Source organism: Papio anubis, chromosome 9 (assembly GCF_008728515.1).
Source record: "Papio anubis isolate 15944 chromosome 9, Panubis1.0, whole genome shotgun sequence".
Classification (NCBI taxonomy): Eukaryota; Metazoa; Chordata; class Mammalia; order Primates; family Cercopithecidae; genus Papio; species Papio anubis.
This window is the reverse complement of record NC_044984.1, coordinates 74242216-74267478: the sequence shown is the minus strand read 5'-3', so window position 1 is coordinate 74267478 and position 25263 is coordinate 74242216. Positions and strand designations below refer to the sequence as shown.

Here is a 25263-nt window from a genome sequence, read left to right as displayed (position 1 = left end):
ATATCTCTTGCCCATTCTTCCTGCTCCCCCCAAAAAAAGTATACTTCATCAATTCTGAGTTACTCTCCACTTTCAGAAAAAAAGTGTAGCATTATTTTCCTTTGTGCTTTTGCTTCTATTCCTGCACATAGAGTGTCCTCCCTAACTCACATTGCATCACTTCCAAATACCTCATTCAATTCTCCCTTGATTAGTCACCTAGCTTAAGTGTCACCTCCTCCTGGAAGCCATCTGTTTCCCTACCACTCCCCTCCCTTGCCATTTGGAATCCATGTCTCTTGGATAGGTTCCTAAAGCATTAAGTAGATCCTAGTCATTAATTGAAATAAAGCCTGTAAGAGAAGGAAGTGTGTGAGGGGATATTAAGTTCCATTTCATGTGTGTTAGGCTTGAAGATTTCATGTCAGTAGGCAGTTGTGTAAATAGGTATGGGACTTAGGTGCAATATTTTGCCTTGAGGTGGGGATCTGAGAAAAATTAAATAGAAAAGAGAGCTAAAGATGAAATCCTGTGAAATAAGATGTAGGCAGAGAAAAAGGGGGCTTATAATAGGAGTCTGAAAAGTAATTAGAGAGTTAGGAAAACCCAGAAGAAAGTAGTATCATGGAAGACAAGGGAAAATTTCCAGAGGGAGGAAATATTCACCATGGTCAAATAATGTAAAGCACCCTTTGGATTTAGCAAAGACATCAGTGCTAATCCTGATAAAACTAGTTTAAAGGAAGGTGGTTGTTGAACCAAACTTGAGTGGACTGAGGAATGAACAGAAAACATGGATATATGTAGAAAGCTGAAACTGGATCCCTTCCTTACCACTTATACAAAAATCAATTCAAGATGGAGTAAAGACTTAAATGTTAGACCTAAAACCATAAAAACCCTATAAGAAAACCTAGGCAATACCATGCAGGACACAGGCATGGGCAAGGACTTCATGACTAAAATAGCCAAAGCAATGGCAACAGAAGCAAAAATAGACAAATGGGATCTAATTAAACTAAAGAGCTTCTGCCCAGCAAAAGAAACTGCCATCAGAATGAACAGGCAACCTGCAGAACGGGAGAAAATTTTTGCAATCTACCCATCTGACAAAGGACTAATATCCAGAATCTACAAAAACTTAAACAAATTTACAAGAAAAAAACCAAACAACCCCATCGAAAAGTGGGCAAAAGATATGAACAGACACTTCTCAAAAGAAAACATTCATGCAGCCGAGAGATACATGAAAAAATGCTCACCATCACTGGTCATCAGAGAAATGCAAATCAAAACCACAATGAGATACCATCTCACGCCAGTTAGAATGGCAATCATTAAAAGGTCAGGAAACAGGCCAGGCACAGTGGCTCACGCCTGTAATCCCAGCACTTTGGGAGGCCGAGGCGGGGGAATCACGAGGTCAGGAAATCAAGACCATCCTGGTTAACACGGTGAAACCCCATCTCTACTAAAAATACCAAAAAAAAAAAAAAAAAAAAAAATTAGCCGGGTGTGGTGGCGGGTGCCTGTAGTCCCAGCTACTCAGGAGGCTGAGGCAGGAGAATGGCATGAACCTAGTAGGTGGAGTTTGCAGTGAGCAGAGATGGTGCCACTGTACTCCAGCCTGGGTGACAGAGCAAGAATCCATCTCAAAAAAAAAAAAAAAGAAAGAAAGTCAGGAAACAACAGATGCTGGAGAGGATGTGGAGAAACAGGAACACTTTTACACAGTTGGTGGGAGTGTAAATTAGTTCAACTATTGTGGAAGACAGTGTGGTGATTCCTCAAGGATTTACAACTAGAAATACCATTTAACCCAGAGATCTCATTACTGGGTATATAACCAAAGGATTATAAATTATGCTACTATAAAGACACATGCACATGTATGTTTATTGCAGCCCTATTCGCAATAGCAAAGAGTTGGAACCAACCCAAATGTCCATCAATGATAGACTGGATTAAGAAAATGTGGCACATATACACCATGGAATACTATGCAGCTATAAAAAAGGATGCAGGGACATGGATGAAGCTGGAAACCATCATTCTCAGCAAACTATCACAAGGACAGAAAACCAAACACCACATGAGCTCACTCATAGGTGGGAACTGAACAGTAAGGAAACTTGGACACAGGGCAGGGAACGTCACGGGGGGCCTATTGCGGGGTGGAGGACTGGGGGAGGGATGGCATTAGGAGAAATACCTAATGCAAATGACGAGTTGATGGGTGCAGTAAGCCAACATGGCACATGTATACCTATGTAACAAACCTGCAGGTTGTGCACATGTACCCTAGAACTTAAAGTATAATTAAAAGAAAGAAAGAAAGAAAGAAAGAAAGAAAGAAAGAAAGAAAGAAAACATGGATATGTAAACCATGAATATAGATGACTTTTTATCAGGAGCACTTTGTTTTGTGAATTGGAGAACAAACATTAGAGTTGTATATAAGGTCAAGGAAATATTTTTTGTAGGAGCTATTTATGGGTTTAATTTTAGTATTTCTCAACAGGGGTTATTAGCATTTTGGGAAGGGTACTTAGTTATTGTTTGGAAAATTCCCACACATTGCAAATTATTTAGTTATTACTCTCTTCCTCACTAAACCACAGTAGTGTTCCACAATCATTTTGATAATCAAAAACACCTCACCCACATGTCCAAATATCTCTGGAGTAATGGCATTGACTCTAATTATTAGAGAGTCACAACACGGTCTCCCATAATCCATTCTTTTTCTCCCTCAATATTTTATTGTAAGAAATATCAAACAGCAAAGTTGAAAAAATAGTAAAAGATACTTGGATACCTGTGACCTAAATTCAGAAATTAAAATCTTACCAAACTTGCATTATCTACTTATATGCATTTGTATTTATTTTTTATTTCATGAAATCATTTGAAAGGAAGTTGTCAACATCATATTTAACATACTCATCTCCTTAAATTAAGGATACATTCCTACAAAATCACATTATTATTACATCTTAGAACAGAAATAACAAAAATTCCTCAATATCATCTAAAACAATCCATATTCAAGTTTTCCAATAATCAATTATATATAATTGATTTTTTTCCAAACTGGAACCTAATCAAAATTTACAAGCTTAATTGGTCATTATGGTTTTCAGTATCTTTTAATCTAGAACATTTTTATTTAAAGTTTTTTACAACACTGACTTTAAAAGAGACCAGGCCAGTGCACTAGAGATTAACCTACATTTCAGGTTTTTCTGATTAAGTATGTGTGGTATCATTTAATATGTTACTTCCATGTTTCTAGTAAAGTGACAGTTGATCTGAAAGGCCTGGTTAAACTCAGGCTAAAATTTAGGTAATGCTTAGGCACATAATGGAGGTGGCTCTACTATTAATGGTGCTATGCTTGATCATGGAATTGAATCTTTGGTCAGTATACATTGTTGATTGCAGGGAATGAGTGTTTACATTGTTATAGTTTTAGCACTAACACAGGGCTTGGTACATACAGAGTACCAATAGGGTACTCATAAATACTGGCTTAATGAATGGTGAATAAATGAATGATTTAAACTGATGTTAAGTGATACCTAATAAAACTGAGAGTTGGGTTTTGACACACATATTCTAGAATCCTTGGTTATAGATCTGAGGAAACAAATTGAGTGTTTATACACTCAATTGCTGTTACAGTTTTTTTTTTGTTTGTTTGTTTTTTTGAGACAGTCTCACTCTGTCGCCAGGATGGAGTGCAGTGGCACAATCTCAGTTCACTGCAACCTCCGCCTCCCAGGTTCAAGTGATTCTCCTGCCTCAGCCTCCCAAGTAGCTGGGACACCAGGCACACGCCACCATGCCCAGTTAATTTTTGTATTTTTAGTAGAGACGGGGTTTCACCATGTTGGCCAAGATGGTCTCGATCTCTTGACCTCGTGATCCACCTGCCTCAGCTCCCAAAGTGCTGGGAAAATGCTGGGATTACAGGCATGAGCCACCACGCCCAGCCACTGTTGTAGTTTTAAATCATGTATTTTATAAGGAGCACATAATCTTCTGTTCACTTGAGTGGACCCCTTCCAAGGCCCTGAACTTAATTATTTGTAATTTTAAATCCTTTTTCTTAAAGAAGAATCTCTAAACTGTAACAATATCAGGTTCCAGAAAACCTGGATACACCCTCAGCTCAGATCTTTCCCGGTTAAATCAGTATCTTTTCTTCTCCCACTCTTTACTGCAAGTAACTTCAGAAATTGTTTTTCGCTCTCTTTAGCCCAATTTTTTTCTTCAGTACATTTAGTGGTATCTGAATTAAAATGTATTCATTTTCTGTCCCTCCTCACTAGAATGTAAGCTCATTGATGGCAGGTACTTCATTTGTTTCATTCACTCCTGTGAACCCAGAACCCAGAATAATGATTGACAAAGAACAGGTGCCAATCAATACATTTTTACTGACTGACCTCAGATCCACCAAACTGCTACATTTCAGCCATGTTTGTGGCACAGCTATGTTTGGCTAGTGGGAGTCCCAGGCTTACGTACCAGCCTCCATGAAGCAGCCATTCATTTTGAGATCCTGTCACATTCTGGCTACTTCCAGAGATCTGTGAGCAAATCCTTGCTGTTCGAGAGACCAACAGACTTCTCTCCCATTCTTTTGAGCCTTGGTGTCACTTATTATTCTCAGTGAAATCCTTCTTTCCCATGGAAACACCCAAGGATGGCTTGGGTGAACCCCTCTGCTTGGTTCCACCCTAAGTAAAAATAACATTCCATGGAATTATGGTCAAAATTTTTGTAAAGTGAAAATAAAGGCAAATTTAGAAAACTGCTATTTTTATTGATTTATAGTGCTCTGCAAATAGAACTTCATTAAGTTTCTAGCACCCTCATATACTAATTCCAATCAGATCACTAGCCCTAAACTCTTATTAAATAGAAATTGGTGGGTGGACATTTCAAGTTAGGAGGGAAAATGTTTTGAAAGCAACTTCTGCTTTCTTCCTTGCCACAAACCTGCCCTGAGGCAAGGAAGCAGAGTTGCTATCAGTTTAAATAAGGGAAGGAAAAGGCAAATACAAGAACACAAACAAAATCTCAATTTTTTTTCTCTCTCACATACATTATTCATTTAATCTTTAAGACAACCACATGAAGCTGATATTCCCACCTGCCAAAATTGAGCACGGTCAGCATGTTTTGGTTCTCATGAATACCTTACTTTGTTTTTGCACTCTGGTCTGTGAAGGAATTTTAAAGCTTTTCCTGGGATTTGATTTGAAGGACAATTGAATGGATCCCTCAACTAAATACTAGTGATCCAAGACAGAACTCATGCACTTAAACTTGCCTTCCAGATATTGAAGAAAACTTCATCTTGTAATTTATTCTTGTAATTTCGGTGCCATGGAGAATGACTCTTATTTTTGAAATTCCTTCAGTACAGATATTTCATACAAATTGGCCTTCCTGCCAATTCCTTGCCTTGACACCTTGAGTTGGGTGTGCCACTAAGGCCTATCCTGTAACCTTCACTTAATTAGTCATAATTATTATTACACATACTAATTAAAGTCAGCCAGCTTCCTAAAGTGTAGGACATGTAGACTGGTGGTACATGAGGTAATGTTATAATAGGTAGATGTAACATTAAAACAACAGTGAAGCACTTAGCAAAATATTCTTTTTTCACTATCTTTTCATCTTTCTGATTATGCTAAATTGAAAAATCTTAGGTTGATGCTCATATGTCCAACCCTTACCAATATCCCTTTTTTAACAAACTGGGAGTATGGCTTGGGCTCAGGCCCTTGACAGACAACCTAACTAATGTTTTGTTTTCATTGTATTTGCTTTAACAGTCTTATGTCAAGTGAAAATGTTTTTCACTTACCAAAGCAACATAATGTTGCTTTAAAATAAATTTGTCTTAAAAAGGTTAAAGAAAACATTAAGGAAATACCAGTATTTGTGGTTCTTGAATTTGGCAACAAAATTGATAAAGTTTGGGAAATATTAAATTAATTCCTATGAAAGGGACATGTGACATTCTGACACGTGATACAGGTTGGGAGTCATGTGCAATGAAGATGAGTTATTTCTTTAGCAGCATAACTGCACTCTAGATTGTTGCCAGACACTCATCTCATTTCCAGTTTTGGGAGACCAAAGAAGTTTCATGAGCATATCAGCTATTACTTGTACTGTGATAGGCTTAGTTTCTTGAAATGAAGTCGGATGTGGCAGAAAATTTACCCTAAAGTAAATTAGAAACTCACCTTGTAATCCAGAGGCAAGGCAAAGGATTAGATGCTATGATCTAGAAATCAGGATTGATCTAGCAATGGAGTCTGAAGCAAGTTAGGGTGGTTCCGTGTTGGTTCTGGTCAACTCCCTGTGTAGGACTAAATAAATTATGATGTGAACAGATTGTAAACTTTTCTCCAAAACTTTTTTTTTTTTTCTACTTTTGAGACAGAGTCTTGCTCTGTCACCCAGGCTGGAATGCAGTGGTGTGATCTTGGTTCACTGCAACCTCTGCCTTCTGGTTCAAGTAATTCTCCTGTATTCTCGCGTTCAGCCTCCCGAGTAGCTGGGATTACAGGTGCATGCCACCACACTCAGCTAATATTTTTATTTTTAGTAGAGACAGGGGTTTTGCCATGTTGGCCAGGCTGGTCTCAAACTAGTGACCTCAGGTGATCCGCCCACCTCAGCTTCCCAAAGTGCTGGGATTACAGGCATGAGTCACCCTGCCCAGCCTTTTCTTCAGGTTCTTAAATAAAACATTGGAAAGAAATTATTATGCAATGGAAGAGAGTTTGGCCCAGGTGTAGAATACATAAGATTTAGAAACAAGGTCTTTGTTGACTGTTCTATTCTCAAGTGTATAAATGTAAATTAGTATCTCAGATTTAAATTAGGGATAATTTGTCTGTGTTTTTTTTTTTTTTTTTTTTTTTGTAAAGATAGGTTCTAGCTCTGTCGCGCAGGCTGTAGTGCAGATAGCTCACTGCAGCCTCGAACTCCTGGACAGAGTTCTCCTCAGCCTCCCAAAGTGGTAGGATTACAGGTGTGAGTCACTGTGCCGGGACTGTGTGTGTCAATAAAAAATTTTGCTTGTTCTGGAATTAACCCAAGGTCTTCAGTACCATTAATTCACTAACAACAATTAAAAAGAAACCCTCCCTAAAGACAAAGTAGGTGGCAGTTGAAGAGCACTTTCAATATTAACATAGAGTATCTTGAACCTTAGAGCCACGAAAGAAGAAAAACTAAATTCAGTGAAATTTGCACATGATAACAGTCTTGGTGTTGGTTGGTTGGTTGGTTTTTCCCTGACAGCTTCTGGGAACTGAATGAACTTAATTATGTTTTATTAATAAACTATTATTAATTTTGCATCCTGAAATAAGTGCTTGAATCAGGAATAGCATACTTCCCACTAAACTCCTTTTGCCTGAATGAAAACTTGAGATACCCATCTGTATTTCAAGGGCACTTTTAAGAGCTACCAAATATGCCATAACATTCTTGGAAAACAGTATATGCTGTCAGTTTGCCTAGGTAGAGAGAGGAGCTGATAAGGAAATCCTCAAGTTCCTTTCTTTTATTCTGAGCTGTATTCTGTGGATAGGGATTTTGCATTTCAGTGCTAACAATGTTTTTCAGCACCTAACACCATGAATATTCAAAGGTCTGATGTTATCATTAATGTATGTTATGAACATACAATGGTACATCTTATGAATATTACATTCATTTTCTATTTCTACAATGTTTTCAGGGGAAATATTTTTACCCTAACCTGGATTCTATTACTATCCTATTAATTGTGGTTCAGAAAATTGTCTCACAGGCAGAGTAGTTTCTTAATTATATTTTACTCAATAATTTTCTCAATATGATAGGCTGTGTAGTCCACTGGAAAAGGCATTATGCTGACAGTAAGAAAAGCTTATTTGTTCACTGCTCTATCTCCAGCACCCAGAACAATGCCTTACCCAGAACAGGTGCATAGTATTTGCTGAGTGAATTCTAATTCTACTTCTGGGTAAAATTAAGTAAATTATCTAGTTCTTGAGGGACTCAATCTAGACGACCCCTAATCTTCCATGGTAAGGTTTTGTGGTTTTTATTTTGGCTTTTCTAAATGCTCTAAAAATAGTAGTGGATAATAACGATGTAGTGTTCAGTAAAATCAATTGGTGGAGATTGCAGATAGATGGCTCATAAGACATCAGTATTACAAATCCTATGTGTGTGCGCGTGTGGTCATACAAGGCAAAGTTAAAGTCTTTTTTTATGAAGATGATAAATTACAGTCTTGTTTGGGCAAGTGAACTCAAGAGGTGGTTCAAATAAATGTCATATTTTTCATTGTATATTCAGTGCCTAGTACAGTTACTGGCTATAGTAGGTATTCAAAAAATAGTGGTTGAATTAATAGCCTTCATTAACATTCCGTTTAAATACTAGACGCAGCTAGGTCTCTAACCCTCCTTAGAAAGAGATGGAGCTGTAACCAGAAATCCCTTAAAAGGTAAGGACCAGTAATCAGGCTGAGCTAAGCTCATGGGTCCTACGAGACAGGCTTAAAGCACTGAAGGAAGAGAACTCAAGCGTGAGAGAAAGCAAAACAAAAGTAAAGAGAAGAGGAAAAACATTTCTAAAGTGGGGGTTGGCAGGAAGCCACCGCAATTACCGCAGGTCAACCCTGGCCAATAGGTGGTCACCTCAAGAACTTACCATTAAAACCCTCCGCTACACAGATCTCACTTTTAATAGGTTATTAATTCTGACATGCCCAAGTTCATCTGAGTTCCTTAGAGCAACCACCAGCACCTACTTCACGACCTATCCTCCATTCCATTCAAATAATGCAGCCAATAGGAAAATCCTCCGCCTTGAGCCAACGACTCAGCGTAGCTGAAACAGGCCGGGAGGCAGATCTGCCCTGTGGACCCTTGCAGTTCCACTGCTGGCCTCCGGATTACCGGGAGCCCCCAGCCCGGCAGGACAACCTTCCTTCCCCGCTTCCTCCTTTCCAGGTCTGTCCCAGCCCCCGCTGCCTGGGCCACACCCGCTTCCCTCCGGTGGCCCAGCCACCCCCGCCGCAGTTCGCGGGAGCGCCTTTCCTGGGGCGGGCGCAGACCCAGGGCGCATGCGCACTGGTCGAAGGGCGCCTCCCAGGCCGGATCTCGCGAAGTTACGTTAGATTGGCCGCCGGTGACGGGTGGCCGTGCTGGGGGCGGGAGGGCTTCTGGTAGGAAGGGAGGTCCGCTCGGCCGGGCGCGCCGCCCCAGTGCTCTGTGGGATACTGGAAGTCTCGAGCGTCTCCTCCCGGTTCCCAGCCCTCCTCTGGCCCTCACTCATAGAAACATTCACACACCCCCTGCCTCCCCTCTCTTCCCTCTCCGCCTCCCCCTTCCACCCCTCGCGATAAGAAGACCCGGCGGCAGGAGAGGGGATGAAGATGGCGGACGCGAAGCAGAAGCGGAACGAGCAGCTGAAGCGCTGGATCGGCTCCGAGACGGACCTCGAGCCTCCGGTGGTGAAGCGCCAGAAGACCAAGGTGAAGTTCGACGATGGCGCCGTCTTCCTGGCTGCTTGCTCCAGCGGGGACACGGACGAGGTCCTCAAGCTGCTGCACCGCGGCGCCGACATCAATTACGCCAATGTGGACGGACTCACTGCCCTGCACCAGGTCTGTGCGCCCAGTCGCCGGCTCTCCTGACCCTGAGGGTCCTCGTCGGCCTCCCGCCGGGGCCTGCCCTCAGTTCTCCACCTCTTGAGGCTGGGGGCGGCGGGAGACTCCCTGCTGCGGGGTGAGGGGGCGGTTTCCCGAGAGGGCGGGAGGGAGAGCTGGTGGAGGGGAGGGCGCTGGGCTTGAGGCCCCCTTCAGAACAGTTGCTGGTGGAGTTGGGAACCGGCTGATTTCCGGGGCACAGGGGAAAAGGAACTGTGGTCGTCTTGGGGCCCCAGGGCCATTGGTGGATGAGTCTGGGATTTGGGGTCGAGACAAGGAGGGGTGTAGTGGGGTTGTGCCTGGGCCCCCGTGTCAGTGATAAATTCGGAGGGGTGGATGCTGAAGGAAGAAAACTAACAAGAGGCATTAGGGACGCTTAGGCAGATGAACATCTTTGACTTGTAGGTAGGCATTGGATTTGTTGCACTTTTGAGGACTTGATGACAAATGATGATGATAATAGTAATCTAGAGCCCTAAGCCGAGTGCCCTGAGCGAACGATTTCCTGTTTTCTCATTTATTACTCTTGGTCACTGGGGAGGGGAAAACAGGGTGTAATTAGCTGATCTGCACCGGCTGAAAGGAAGGGGATGGAAATGGGTAGAGTAAGGAAGCCCTCTAAAGGGTTTGCCCACCTCCGGACCGGAACGTGTTGAGTCTGATACTCGAAGTTTGCCGCAATGTCAGAGATCCTTGAGCCCCAGGTCCTGGGGTGTGCACTGGTGTTAGAAAGAGAAGAATAAATAGGGGACACTCTTTTCAAAGCCGGTTACCAAGCTCTGATTTTTCTTTTGGGGGTGGGAAGAAAAAAAGACTGGTCACAAACTTTTCTCAAAATGGATGCTTTGTGCATGTTAAAGTTTTATAGTAGTCTGATTGGGATCTCTCAATGTTAGCCAAATAAGGAGAAACTATTGGCAATCCAGAGATAATGTTGCCTTGCCTTTAACAGGCCAAAAGCAACACAACCATGTAGAGTTCTGCATAAAAAGCAATTTTTAAGTGATGGTAATAGGTGACAAGACATAGGCTTTTTCGATTTTCTTGGCGGGCAACTTGGAATAACTATAATAGAAAATGACTTTGCAGCAATAGCTTTCCCTTACAATGAAAAGACTTGTAAGCTATCTCAAAGTTGCCTTGGTTGTATGTGGAAGATGCATAGCCTTATTTCGAGTAATGCTGTAGTAAAAACTTGTTTGGGAGGTTGAAAACTCAAGGCTTTATTATATTTCATGAATATTAACTTGATGCCTTTTTAAAAGAGGTGTGTAGTGACATTTTTCCTTGTATTGCTTACTGTTTAAGGGAGTGATGACCATTTTAAATTTTATGTAATGGAATTCTCGTATCAGACTTGGAGTATAGCCTTTGTTTACAAAGTTGACTGGATACATTGAAATTATTGACAAATTGCAGGACAAATATGGAATTAAAAATGTGGCACCCAGTAAAAATATAACAGGGTATCTAGCGTTTTCTCTATTTCATTAATTTAGATTCTCTAATGCATAGCAAACTTTTTATTTGGGTGAAGTTTATTTAAGGCATATCATAACTCTTAAGATTTTAAAACCATGGTGTTGAGAATGAAAGAAACTTTTGGCATTAAAAATGATAATGTAATTATGTAAGATGAATCTTCAAATTTCTTTCAAGTGTACTTTACACGTTTTAGTGTTTTAGTGTGAAATAGATTTTGATTATTACTGTAGGAGGTCAGGATAATTGGATAATTTTTCGCATCAATATGTTTTATTCAAATTGTCAAATAGAAATTTAAAGTTACTATTGTTGTGGAGGAACCCAATTGTATTGGCCTGTAAGAAGACGAAAATTTTTGATATTTACATTGTTGTAATACTGGTTTAGGGAGGAAGAGAAAATACATTTAACTGTCTTCTTAAGATCTTTTTTTCTCCTCTCAATATTCACATGTTGCAAGACTTGTCAGACTTACCAATGTCTTCCTGATTAACTGAATTCAGTGGTCAGTTTGGTGTTGTGTAGCTGTATCTTTATTGGGTATTTTGTTTTAGTTGACAAACACTTAAACAGAAGTTTCTAAATTTACACCATTTGCATAATACCTTTCTGTCACTTTTTGTCACTATGAGTGTTTGACCCGATAATTTCCAACTGCCTCCCCTTTTCCATAACATTTTTCCTTATCTGCAAATTCCTTAAATGAATGAAGCCAAAATCTTTAAAATATCAAGCATTAAAATTTTTGTTATGTTTTCTTCACTCTCATTTCTTATTTATCAACTCTTGTACTTTTTTCCCATTGTTACTATGAAAACAGGGAGTTCACTTTGGGCAAATTTAGGACAACAGCTAGTGAAAGACAGTAAATAAACACACACACAAGAAAATTTTAAACTTTTAAGAAAAATCTCTAAACTTAGCTTGTTTTCCATACTTAATTCGAAATACTAAAATCACTGATTTAATAGTCCTTGAATAGTTTTTTAAAAATTTAACCTCAAAAGATCATAGAATACCTAAAATGTTTTACTGGGTTAATTATTGTTTATTCTTTTTTGAATATTTATTTACTTTTTGGTTTTGATCAAGTGTTCTAAATTTCATTGTCTAGAGAAAAGTTTTAGGAACGTCACAACCCACAAATATACTTTTACAAAATATAAAATCTAGTATTTTGCTTTTATTTTAAATATAAACAGCTTATATTGAAAGGTTTATTAATTTGTTGAATGTGCTCCCTCATTAGAAGTTATAAAAGATATCCAGTCTTCAGCTGTTCTTTTTGTATAGAAATATGTTCTCTATATAGAAGAAAAAGTAGTGTTTCTTGTCAAATTTCCTATCTTAGTCTCCAGAATAGCCTTTCTTCCCCACCCACTCCACCCGGGACCTGACCCCCAAAGCTACAAAACAGCACAGAGTTAACCATAGATATAAATTTCTGGTTTTCTAGTACCGAGGTCTAGAGTAGAGTTTCATTACCACCAATGGGGCAATAATCAGCTTCTGATTTTATAGCTACCTGGTAGAGTTTTACAGTATGTGATTATATCTCTATTTTGGCATACTTTATGAAGATTTAAGGAGATTAATAAGGTTATATATAGAATGCCTTATTGCTGATTCTTACTGATACTGGTGTGCATAAAATACAGGGCTGAGATTTTTCTCTAGCAGTTTTGAGTTTAGCCTGTTGATTTTAACCTTAAAATCTTTTCTTTTTCCTCTGCGCCAGTGACTTCCAAGTCAGTTTACAGTTCCGTCATTTCTGCAAAGCTCCAAGCCTCATTTCCATTTTTTTGGGTTATGTATTGATTTAAAATGAAATATTATTAAATGTATTGCAATTTTATATTTAATAATGTCTTTTAAGTAGTAATACAGTAAATACAAGTTCACCCCCTTTGCCATAGAATGGCAACTACTGTATTCACGTTAACCTTTGTGATTTCTTCAAAGGATTTCTTGCTGTTCAAACATAGATTTTCATAGTTGCAATTCAGTATTATAATTTTACGTTTATCCCTTAACATTAGAGGTACTTCTTTAGACTTTACCAGCATCCTTTTTAACTAATTATTTTAAAGTACTATTAATTTGGTTATAAGACTGTTTTACATCACTGTCAGGAATTTCTTTAAATTCAGCCTACAACAGGTCTATCTTTCCTCATCAAGCCTACTCTTCTCATTGATGTCCCTGTTTTTGTCAGTGATCTTTAGATCAAGTTAAACATTTTAGTTATTGTTTACTCATTCCCCTTGTCTATGTATAATCCAGTCTATCTTCTAGCTCAGTCTTTTCTTTACAATTACCTTGGCATCAGTTCTTTTCCTTGCCATTCTTTACTGGCAAACTAGTTCATACCTTTATTATTTTATTTTATTTTTTTTGAGACAGAGTTTCACTCTTGTTGCCCAGACTGGAGTGCAGTGATGCTATCTTGGCTCACCGAAACCTCCACCTCCTGGATTCAAGCGATTCTCCTGCCTCAGCTTCCCAAGTAGCTGGGATTACAGGCGTGTGCCACCACGCTCAGCTAATTTTGTATTTTTAGTAGAGATGCGGTTTCTCCATGTTGGTCAGACTGGTCTTGAACTCCTGACCTCAGGTGATCCACCCACCTCCGCCTCCCAAACTGCTGGGATTACAGGCGTGAGCCACCGCACCTGACCTAATTTTTATCCCTAGAGTATAGTAATAGCTTAATTGTTTTTCCTGCCTCTGTTCACTCCCTGATTTAATCTAGCATGCATATTGCTGTCATATTAATCTTTGAACAGTATCACTCTGATGATGTCACTCCTCTCTCTGAATTTGGATATAATACATTTTATCATTTAGCTTATGGTTGATATATCTCCATTGTGTTGTATCCTTTATAGAAATGGGTTAACTTGCTGACATTTTAACCAGATCTTTACATTTTTTATTTCCATGCCTTTAGCCATGCTTTTTATGCTCTCTCCCTCGTTTGCCAATTAAAATTCTAGTCATTGTTCAAGATTCTCATTCTCTTCTCTGGGGTGTTCACTGTACCTTATATTTTGCCTCTCCTGCAATAAAAACACTTTTTACTGAATAGTGTTTGTGTTTGTCGTCCCTTACAGCTTCTGAGGACCTAATCGTCCACATTTTTGTATTTCCAGAGCCTAGCACATAGTGGGTGCTCATTAAAGGTTTATTGAATTTTATCTTTTTACTTCAAATCATCAATAGTAAGTTTTACAGTTATTTGTATGTTGTGAAATACATTTTTGAAACCTTTGCATCAGATACTTAGCATATTGTTCTTGCACATAATGGAATTTGTGTGTTTATGAAACAGATTAAAAACTTTGTTGTGGATTTCAATGTATTTACTTTGAAAAATTCTTTTTTTTTTTTTTTTTTTTGAAATGGAGTCTCATTCTGTCATCTAGGCTGAAGTGCAGTGATGTAGTCTTGGCTCACTGCAAACTTCGCCTCCCAGGTTCAAGCGATTCTCCTGCCACAGCCTCCTGAGTAGCTGGGATTACAGGTGCGTGGCACCACGCCTGACTAATTTTTTTTGTATTTTTAGTAGAGATGAGGTTTCACCATGTTGGCTGGGCTGGTTTTGAACTCCCAACCTCAAGTGATCTGCCCGCCTTGGCCTTCCAAAGTGGATTACAGGTGTGAGCCACCGTGGCCGGCTTAAAAAATTCTTAATATTGACCTCCTTTCTTTTAAATTCTAAAGCAGTCTAGATCTTGGTTAAGTGGTAGAAAAATATATCCAGTTGAGTCATTAATTAATTACTCACTTTCTAAGAGTCTGAGCTAGATCCTCTAGAGCAGAGGTTCACAAATGGCTGGGCCGTGGACAGGTCGGTCCATGACTTGTAAAGAACCAGGCCACACAGCAGGAGGTGAGCGACACACTGGAGAGCTAGCATTACTGCCTGCAGTCCGCCTCTTGTCAGATCAGCAGCGGCATTAGATTCTTATAGGAGTGCGGACCCTATTGTGAACTGTGCTTTTGAGGTATCTAGGTTGTGTGCTCTTTATGAGCATCTAATGCCTGAAGATGATCTGAGGTAGAACAGTTTCATCTGGCCCCACTCCCCAACCCCCATCTGTGGAAAAATTGTCATTCACGCAACTGGTTCCTGATGCCAAGGTTGGATACCACTTCTAGAGGAATACAAAGTAGGATGTGCCATGTTCTATACTATTACAATTTTAAAACAGTTTTTCTTTTACTTTCCAGTACAGACAGACTTACAGATAGATTTAATATGAAATCCTTTTGCTCTTAAAGTACAAATTTGATCTACTTCTAAGGGAGCCATTTTAAGCATCTTTGTAAAATATGTGATTCTCTCGTCAGTAAAAGGAATACTGTAGTCTTAAGATGTGAAGTGTAAAAGACACTGGAAGCAATTAATTTTGAATTGCTTGTTAACAAATAATTTAATTGATTATTTTGAAAAATCTGAATTAAGAGTTTATAGTTCGTAACTATTTACCCTTTTTTTGATGGAGAATGTTAAGATCTTGGAAGAACCTATCGGATAACTTGAGCATTAAAATTTGTGTCTAAAAGAATGTACAGTGTAAAATATTTCTCTGCATAGTTTTCTCTTTAGAAAAGCTGTAACAGTTATGCTCATGCCTTTCAAAAGTTTTTATTGAAATCATCCTAAATCCATTTTTAAAAACCTACCTAAACAAACAAACAAAACCCTCCCAACCCCAAACTGGCCCCTCACTTCCTACAGATAAGTGGGCAACCCTAGCCATATATGGGGTATGCTGGTAGGGCACCAGTTCCCTCACTGCTGCTGTTATAATGCATTTTCTGTAGTTGCTGCCTCTATGCTTCCTGGCAACACTTTTGTGGTCTGACTTTGAGGTGTCATAACCAAGACCATCTTTCATGTACCTCAGCTACAGTATGATTGCAAGCTGTGACTGAGCATTTTCTAGTATAGCCAGGTCGAAACACTGGATGGAATAGAGGAAATGTTTTTCATCATCCATTTGTTATTACCACATTAAAAAATTACAGTTCACATAAGAAAAGTACTTTAAAAATTTTATTAGATGATTTTTGAAAGAAAACTATTTAAAAACCTTTTAATAGGGGGAGGCATAAAACATTGTTTTGTTACTACTGTAACATGTTACTTCTTGACACTATATGGAGTTGCTATTTTCATTGCCTCTGCCTGCAAAAAATTGCCATCTTTTACTCCACCCTTCTTTTGAAAGTTTGTGGGGCTCCACAATAAGGTTGAAAAGATGATGAGGTATTGGTATTTTGGTATACCTCTTTGAAAGATTGAAGACCTCCAACAATTATAAGTTTAGATATGTAGTCAGTTGGAGTCAGATATGTAGTAGCCATGACTTAATCAGTGTTTTATTGAGGAGCAGTGCTTTACCAAACAGTAGTTTAATTTTCACAACATGCTTTTTCACTTGCTCAAGGTTAACAAGAAAATAAATGGCACAGCTGGAATTCTTCTGCAGGTCTGTTTGATTCCAAAGCTCAAACTTTACCCTATGCCAGGTATCTTCTTTAAAGTCTGAAGAAGAAAATATTCTTACATCTTTTCGTCGTTATGGTGGTGGTTAGTAGTTGGAGGTGTCTCTGTAAATTAACTGAAAAATCAGGTGAAACACACATGTAATTTTTTTCTTCATCCACTTTTGTTTTAGTTAGCCCATACTTTTAAGACCTTTCTATGGTAATTGAACTGCAGTAGTACTGTATCTAAATTAATCTCAGAATTCAAAATTGTCCTAAATTTTAGGAAGTGCCAAGATTATTTTTGACTTATTATGTGCAGAATACATCAGCAGCAACAAGAAACACTCCTTTTTTCAGGACATAGAATTTAATTTTTAATTACCTTTATTTTTCTTTACCCTAATAGCAATTTATATTGTTTCAGTTGTTGTGTGTGTGTGTGTGTGTGTGAGAGTGTGATGTATATATGTGTGTTTTGAGACAGCGTGATAGACTGTCACCACGGCTGGAGTGCAGTGGCATGAACATAGTTCACTGTAGCCTTTTTGGGCTCAAGTGATCCTCCCACCTCAGCCTCCCGATCAGCTGGGAATACAGGTGTGTGCCACCACTTCCAGCTAATTTTTTTTTCTTGGAGACAGGGTCTCCCCTGTGTTGCCCAGGCTAGTCTCAAACTTCTGGGCCCAAGTAATGCTCCCACCTCAGCCTCCCAAAGTACTGGGATTACAGGCATGAACCACTGCACTCAGCCTGTTTTAGTTTTTTTAAATCATTTACAGTAAATTTTTTATACATACATACATGTACCTATTTGACTCTTTTTGGAGACAGATTGTAGGAAACTTTGTATCAGGGATACTAGGGGGGAAAAAAGAAGTCCCTTAGGTACCCTTAAGGTAGGGACTTTGATTCTTTTTTCTTTAAATCTCCTTTTGTATCTGCATGTTGTTTTAGTAGGTACACAATAAGTATTTAATGATTTTTAAAAATTGGATACAATGTAAACTAATATTTTGAAGAGCAGAATTCATAGAATACAAAATAATAATTTGGGTAAATATAACACACTGACAAACTTTTAAAATGTCCTAAAAAAAAACTTACATCAACCACTTACTTTTATAATACTTACAATGTAAAAGTAGCCATTATTACAATCAAAACATTTATTAGGTGGTTGGGTATGGTGGCTCATGCCTGTAGTCCTAGCACTTTGGGAGGCTGAGGCAGGCGGATCACCTGAGCTCAGGAATTTGAGATCAGCCTCACTAACGTGGCAAAACCCCGTCTCTACTAAAAATACAAAGAAAAAAAAAATTAGCCAGGCGTGGGGGCACATGCCTAATAATCCTAGCTACTCGGGAGGCTGAGGCACGAGAATCGCCTGAACCCAAGAGGCAGAGATTGGAGTGAACTGAGATTGTGCCACTTCATTCCAGCCTGGGCAACAGAGCGAGATTCTGTCTTAAAGACAAAAATTATCGGGAAGTTAGATTTATTTTTGAAATGGAATCTATTACTGATTATCAATAGAAGCTTCAGTTTATGTAACTTAGTTTAAAAATTCTTTAAACAAATCCTTGAGTGTTCATTTAGAAAAGTAATCTCTAGGTTGGATGCAGTGGCTCACACCTGTAATCCCAGCACTTTGAGAAGCCAAGGCGAGAGACTTGATCCCAGAAGTTCAAGACCAGCCTGGGCAATATAGGGAGACCCTGTCTCTACCAATAAAGAAATAAGAAAAGAAAGAAAAAGGAAAAGAAATCTTTAGCATGGTAACATTAGAAATAATGCTTATTTTCTAGTTATTTTACTCATACTTTTTTTTCCAAATAACATTTTTACTATGGCTCCCTCTATGTCAGTATTTTCTGACCTTATTAGTGTTTTGGTTGTTTATCTTTTCATTGTTATGCTGGCTAACCATAAAAAGACATGCTTGAGTTCTGTGTTACTCCCCTAAGTGTGCTTGCTGCCCAACTCAAATGCTCTTTCATGGGTGGAGACATTCCAGATTGTCATGTGTTATATAGGCATTTCTGAAATGGCATTCAGTAGAAACCATGGAAAGAAGTGAAAGCATTCCTCAGCTGTCACCTTTTTAGTAGTCTATTTAAATGTTATGTGTATTGAGTGAGATATTCTGCAGAGAGAGCTTCACTTAATAAAAAGCTTCACTTTAACTTGATGATTTAACTCACATTTGAGCTGAAATTACTATTTTCTTAGTTTAACATGACCGCTAACAATAAAATCATAAGACTGTACAAAGTTCATGTCATTTTCTTGAGTACTGCATAGTGCAAAGGAGAATACATTTTGTGAGATGTACTTGGCACCCTCTTAAAGATTAATAACCATGTGGGAAAGTATATTTTCATGGACTGCTACACACACACATACACGTACACGTAAACACTCAGTTACCTTTACTTGTAATAAACATCCCAAATTATATGTTTTTAGCCTTCAAAATTGTTTGAGATGGTTATAAACTTATTTGAATATTTATACTCTTACATGGAACACTTATAGAGCTTTTCTATTGGAGTTTCAGCTCCAGAACATTTTTTAAAAATATCCTCAGTGTTGAGAGTTTTTTTTCTTTCAGGAGAGTTTTTAAATTTTGAAAATGATATCATTCAAAGATGTATCTGGTGAATAAAGGTAGGTCATATAGTAATCATGGTTAATAAATATCCGTGATTACACGATATTTTTTAAAAAGCTTATTCTTAAGTGGAATATGATCATAAATAGGTCACCTTGGATTTAAGTTAACTCTTTTTACATTGTCTGGATTTGAGTATGCTTCAGAATTTCTAAACCTAAAGTACTGTTCATTTGTGTTCTAGAGTTTGATGAAACAAGTCAATGTTATAGGTTATGAACATAGTCTTTTTTGTACATGTTTGTGTTTTCTGCAAAAGATTTTGGTGCTGCCTGGCACAGTAGCTCATGCCTGTAATCGCAGCACTTCGGGAGGCTGAGGTGGGAGGATCGCTTGAGCCAGGAGTTCAAAACTGGCTTGGGCAACAAAGTGAGACCTTGTTTCTACAAAAAATTTAAAAATTTGCTAAGCATGGTGACACGGGTCCGTGGTCCCAGCTACTCGGGAGGCTGAGGCAGGAGGATTGCTTGAGCACAGGAGGTTGGGGCTGCAGTGAGCTGTGATCATGCCACTGCATTCTAGCCTGAACCACAGAGTGAGACCAGGTCTTACATTTTAAAAAAAGATTGTGATGCTGCTGTCTCTAGATCATGACACTATTTCATTAAGAGCTATTGTTTTTCTTAAAGATACGGTAATTTCTACAGTTTTTCTTAAAAGATTTGAACAGATGACATATTCAGCAATTTCTGTATTCCTTCCAAGTACATACCATCTACTTAAGAACTTTGTAGCGTATTCAAGATTTTTTCTTTTAAAATGCCTATTGCTATTTAACTCTTTGAACCATTATTTTTTACAGCTAAAATGCCTTTATATTTTTGATCTTCTCAGTGTTTTCAATTATTTTTTGATATACATGAAAATTTAATAAGTAATTATTAAGTCTCCAGTGTCTTGCTTTTATATGGGTCGTCCCCATCTCCTTTTTTTAAATTTAATTTAATTATATATTTTAAGACGGAGTCTCGCTCTGTCTCCCAGGCTGGAGTGCAATGGCGCAATCTCAGCTCACTGCAAACGCCACCTCCCAGGTTCAAATGATTCTCCTGCCTCAGCCTCCCCAGTAGCTGGGATTAGAGGCGTCCACCACCACACCCGACTAATTTTTTTTATTTTTAGTAGAGATAGGGTTTCACCATGTTGGCCAGGCTGGTCTCAAACTCCTGACCTCAGGCGGTCCACTCACCTCAGCCTCCCAAAGTGCTGGGATTACAGGCGTGAGCCACCGTGCCCAGCTCTCCTTTTTATTTTTAAACATGGATTACTTTTGTATGTTTACTGTTGTATGTGAATTTATCCCAAATAAAAATAGTTGTAAAAGTTTAAGAATAATTATTTAATTAAAACACTAATGACAAATGTAAAAAATTAAATGTTATCCAAAATTTCGGGACTGGAGTTTGCTCCATTTAAAAGTTTAACATCCTTTTAAATATCTCTGTACAAGTATGTAATTTTCTATAAATGGGATCATACCTGGTTTTCTGGTTTATAACTGGTTTTGAAACATTGTATATTTCAAGAAACATTTCTGTGTTAATGAATTTCATTAATGCATTAACGAATGTGTCATATACATTTTCCCTTTTAATGAGTATGTAGTATTCCATTGTGCTGTTCATGTGTATATGCATCTCGGAATTTATTTTCCTAGTCTTTTCATGGTGAACATTTAGTGTGTTTTCTACTTTTTATGATATGGTGAATATTATGTACATCTTTTTTTTTTTTTTTTTTTTTTGAGACGAGGTCTCCCTCCGTAGCTCAGACTGGAGTGCAGTGGCACGGCACAATCTCGGCTGACTGCAACCACTGTCTCTTGGGTTCAAGCGATTGTCCCATCTCAGCCTGCCGAGTAGCTGGAATTACAGACACCTGCCATCATGCCCGGCTAATGTTTGTATTTTAGCAAAGACGGGGTTTCACCATGTTGACCAGACTGTTCTTGAACTCCTGACCTCAGGTGATTCACACGCCTCGGGCTCCCAAAGTACTAGGAATATAGGCGTGAGCCATCACACCCAGCCTATACCATGTACATCTTTACTCACTCATCACATTGTATTCCTTAGGATTGTTTCTTAGAAATCTTACCTGCAATCTTATGTTTTGCTCAAAATAATGTGCCATTTTTATGATTGCTTATACAAAATACTTTTGTAAAAAAATTTTACTTTATATACATGTGCAGAACGTGCAGGTTTGTTACATGGGTATACATGTGCTATGGTGGTTTGCTGCACTTATCGACTCGTATCTAGGTTTTAAGCCCCTCATGCATTAGTTATTTGTCCTAATGTTCTGCCTCCCCTTGCCCCCGAGCCCCTGACAGGACCTGGTGTGTGATGGTCCTCCCTGTGTCCATGTGTTCTCATTGTTCAGCTGCCACTTATGAGTGAGAACATGAGGTGTTTGGTTTTCTGTTACTGTATTAGTTTGCTGAGAATGATCGCTTCCAGCTTCATCTATGTCCCTGCAAAGGACATGAACTCATTCTTTTTTATGGCTGTATTCCTTGGTGTGTATGTGCTACATTTTCTTTATCCAGTCTGTCATTGATGGGGATTTGGGTTAGTTCCAAGTCTGCAAAAGACAGTTTTAATAAAGTTTCTAGTATATTGAAAATGGAAAACTAACCTTGAAAGTACTCATGTTGACACACCTGTTAAATTCATGCGATAATGTTATCCCCTATATGTCACCCATAGGTACATTTTTGTTTTATTTATTGTTATTTTTTTGTTTTGAGATGGGGTCTTGCTCTGTCACCCAGGCTGGGAGTGCAGTGGTGTGAACACAGCTCACTGCAGCTTCGACTGGCCGGCCTTAAGTGATTCTCCCACCTCAGCCTCTTGAGTAGCTGAGACTACAGGCATGTGCCCACCACACCTGGCTAACTTTTAAAATCATTATTATTCGTAGAGACGAGGTCTTACTGTGTTGCCCAGGCTGGTTTCAAACTCCTGGGCTCAAGCAATCCTTTTGCCTTGGCATCCCAAAGTGCTGGGATTGCAGCCATGAGCTACCATGCCCAGCTGAGGAAAATTATTTTATTGCTTTATTACTCTGTGTGTGTGTGTTTGTGAGAATAAAATTAGTCGTATTTCACTCAGGGAAGCAATTGGGGAAGACAAGGTAAAAAGTGTTCTTCTTTTTTCTTTATGTAAGGTTTAGTTCTAATGTTTGAAAATTTTGAAGTTATTAAAATATTAAACAATATCTGTATTCATTTATATGATGCTGTTATTCATTTAAATTAGTGAATAACTCATTCATGCAAGAAACATAGAGATCAGCATTTATCATATATCCAGCACCGTACTAATCTCTAAAAACAATGGTCCCTGGCTACATGTAGTATACAATCTGGTTGAGGTGGCAGCATGAGCCAATGATTACAATGTAAATAAGTGGTAGAGTAGAGACACAAGGTGAAATTAAAGGCTTTATTAGGCGGGCTTAACCCAGAGTGTCATGGAAGACATCCCTCAGAAAGCTCTGTAAGTTATAGGTAACTTATCAGCAGATGTCTTGAGCCTTTTATGACACTATTCACTACTGGTTTGTCTTCTGAATGCCCCTGTTGAGTGTACCTTTTTGTCAGTTTCTTTCTTGAAGATGAATGTTGCCAAGGTTCTCATATGTCTGTTTTTGTTTTTAGTGTTATTTCTGTGGTTTCAGCTTTCTTTTTATATGACCTGTCCTCCTTTTTATATGATCCGTATCTTATGTTTTGTATCAGTCTTCCATTTACTGAGCTAGGATCTCAGGGTCATTTTCTGTTTTCTCCTCACATACAGTCCATCTCCTCTACCATGTACACACCTAAAAAAAAATCTTTTATATATTCATTTAACATATATTAAAGATCTCTTCTGTGCCAGACGCTATTAAGTGCTGAGGAAACACATTTTTGAGCAAAACATAATACCAACAGTACTCTCATAGAGTCCACAGTAAAATGAAATTAGCCATTTGGGAAATGCAAATCAAAACCACGATGAGATACTAGTTCACACCTACTAGGAAGGCTGTAATAAAAAAGAGATAACAAGTAATGACCAGAACGTTGTATTAGTCCTGTTTTCTGTTGCTTATAACGGAATATCAGAAACTGGATTATTTAAAAAGATTTAGTTATTACAGTTATGGAGGCTAAGAAGTCCAAGGTTGTAGGGTCAACTCTGGTGAGAACCTTCTTGCCTGTTCGGGACTCTGTAGAGAGTCCCATTAATTCATTAACCCTTTAATCCATGAATGGATTAATCCATTTATGAGAGAAGAGCCCTCCTGATGCAGTCACCTCCCAAAATCCCCAGCTCTCAGCAGTGCCACATTAGGGATCAAGTTTCAGCATATGTTTTGGGAGGGATATTTAAATGACAGCAGATATGGAGAAATTGGAACCCTCATGCACTGCTGGTGGTAATAGTAAGATTGTACAGCCACTTTGAAAACAGTTTGGCATTTTCTCAAAAGGTTAAACAGAGTTACCATATGACCCAGCAGTTCTACTCTTAGGTGTATACTCAATAGAATTGAACATGTGTCCACACAGAAATGTGTATGGTAATGTTCATGGCAGCATTATTGATGATAGCCAAAGATGAAAACACAAATGTCTTATCAGCTGATGAATAAAGTGATATGTTTTGTCCCTGGAATCAGTGGAATATTATTCAGTAGCAAAAAAGGAGTGCTGATAATTGCTACAAAGATGAATCTTAAACATTATGCTAAGTGAAAGAAGCCAGTCACAAAAGACCACATAGTGTATGATTCCATTTATATGAAATGTCCAGAATAGGCAAATCTGTGTATGAAGCAAGAAGGCAGACAAATGGTTGCCAGAAACTAGAGGTGTTGAGGGGAGTTGGTGAGTAACTGCTAGTGGTACAACTTTTTAGGATGACAAAAATGTTCTAAAATTGTGCTGATGGTTGCACAACTCTGTGAATCTGTTTGTTTGTACACTTTAAATGGGTTATTTTATGGGATGTGAATGATATCGCAGACATTAAAAAAAAGTGAACGTATACATTTATCAGTGTTTACTACTAAAAATTAAGGCACTGACAGAGCTAGAGTAATTATCTTCTGTGAGTTCCCCAGCCTCAGCCTAGGCTTGGTATTAGTCACTATAATTATGATGGTGAACAGAACAGCCAGACATTGCCCTTGCCCTAACACAGCTTGTAGTCTACTGGAGTGTATAGATAAATACACAGGCAATTATAAATTTACTGGAATGTATAGATAAATACACAGGCAATTATAAATTTACATCAGTATATGTAATGATATGTAATGGTAATACTACAGTATGGAAGCTTATGAAGGCACATTTCACCTAGATTAGGGGAGAGGAGAAGACTTTTTTCTTTTTTGAGACAAGTCTCACTCTGTTGCCCAGGTTGGAGTGCAGTGGTGGGATTTCGGCTCACTGCAACTTCTACCTCCCGGGTTCAAGCGATTCTCTTGCCTCGGCCTCTTGAGTAGCTGAGATTACAGGCATGCACCACCATGCCCGGCTAATTTTTGTATTTTTAGTAGAGGCGGGGTTTCATTATGTTGACAAGGCTGGTCTCGAACTCCTGACCTCGTGATCCGCCCGCCTCGGCCTCCCAAAGTGCTGGGATTACAGGGAGCCACCGCGCCCTGCCGAGACGACTTTCTGGATAAAGTTGATGTGTGAGCTGCTCAGTGATGAGTAAATGTTAGCCAAGGTTGTTAGGGAGGGAAGATTATGGGAAACTATTTCAGAGAGAGGGAAAATAGCATGTGTGAAGACCTGGAAGGGAACAGAAGTGTTGAAGGCTTTTTTTTCTTTGTCTTTTTTTTTTTTTTTTGAGACAAAGTCTTGCTCTGTCTGGAGTGCAGTGGCTTG

At 38.7% G+C, this 25263-nt stretch overlaps 1 protein-coding gene and 1 pseudogene across 9 annotated transcripts in view; one reads left to right on the top strand and one right to left on the bottom strand.

Moving 5' to 3' along the window:
• Positions 1-8945, bottom strand: part of LOC116268901 — a 94517-nt pseudogene extending 85572 nt beyond the window's left edge.
• PPP1R12A (protein phosphatase 1 regulatory subunit 12A) overlaps positions 8833-25263 on the top strand; it is a 161947-nt gene continuing 145516 nt past the window's right edge. For all 9 annotated transcript variants that reach the window (XR_002515723.2, XM_003906819.5, XM_009181263.4 and 6 more), the window contains exon 1: positions 8833-9676. Coding sequence is in view for 8 of the 9 variants with exons in the window: in XM_003906819.5 (XP_003906868.1) it covers positions 9440-9676 (237 nt within the window). In the remaining variant the exon portion in view is untranslated. The remainder of the gene's footprint in view (positions 9677-25263) is intronic.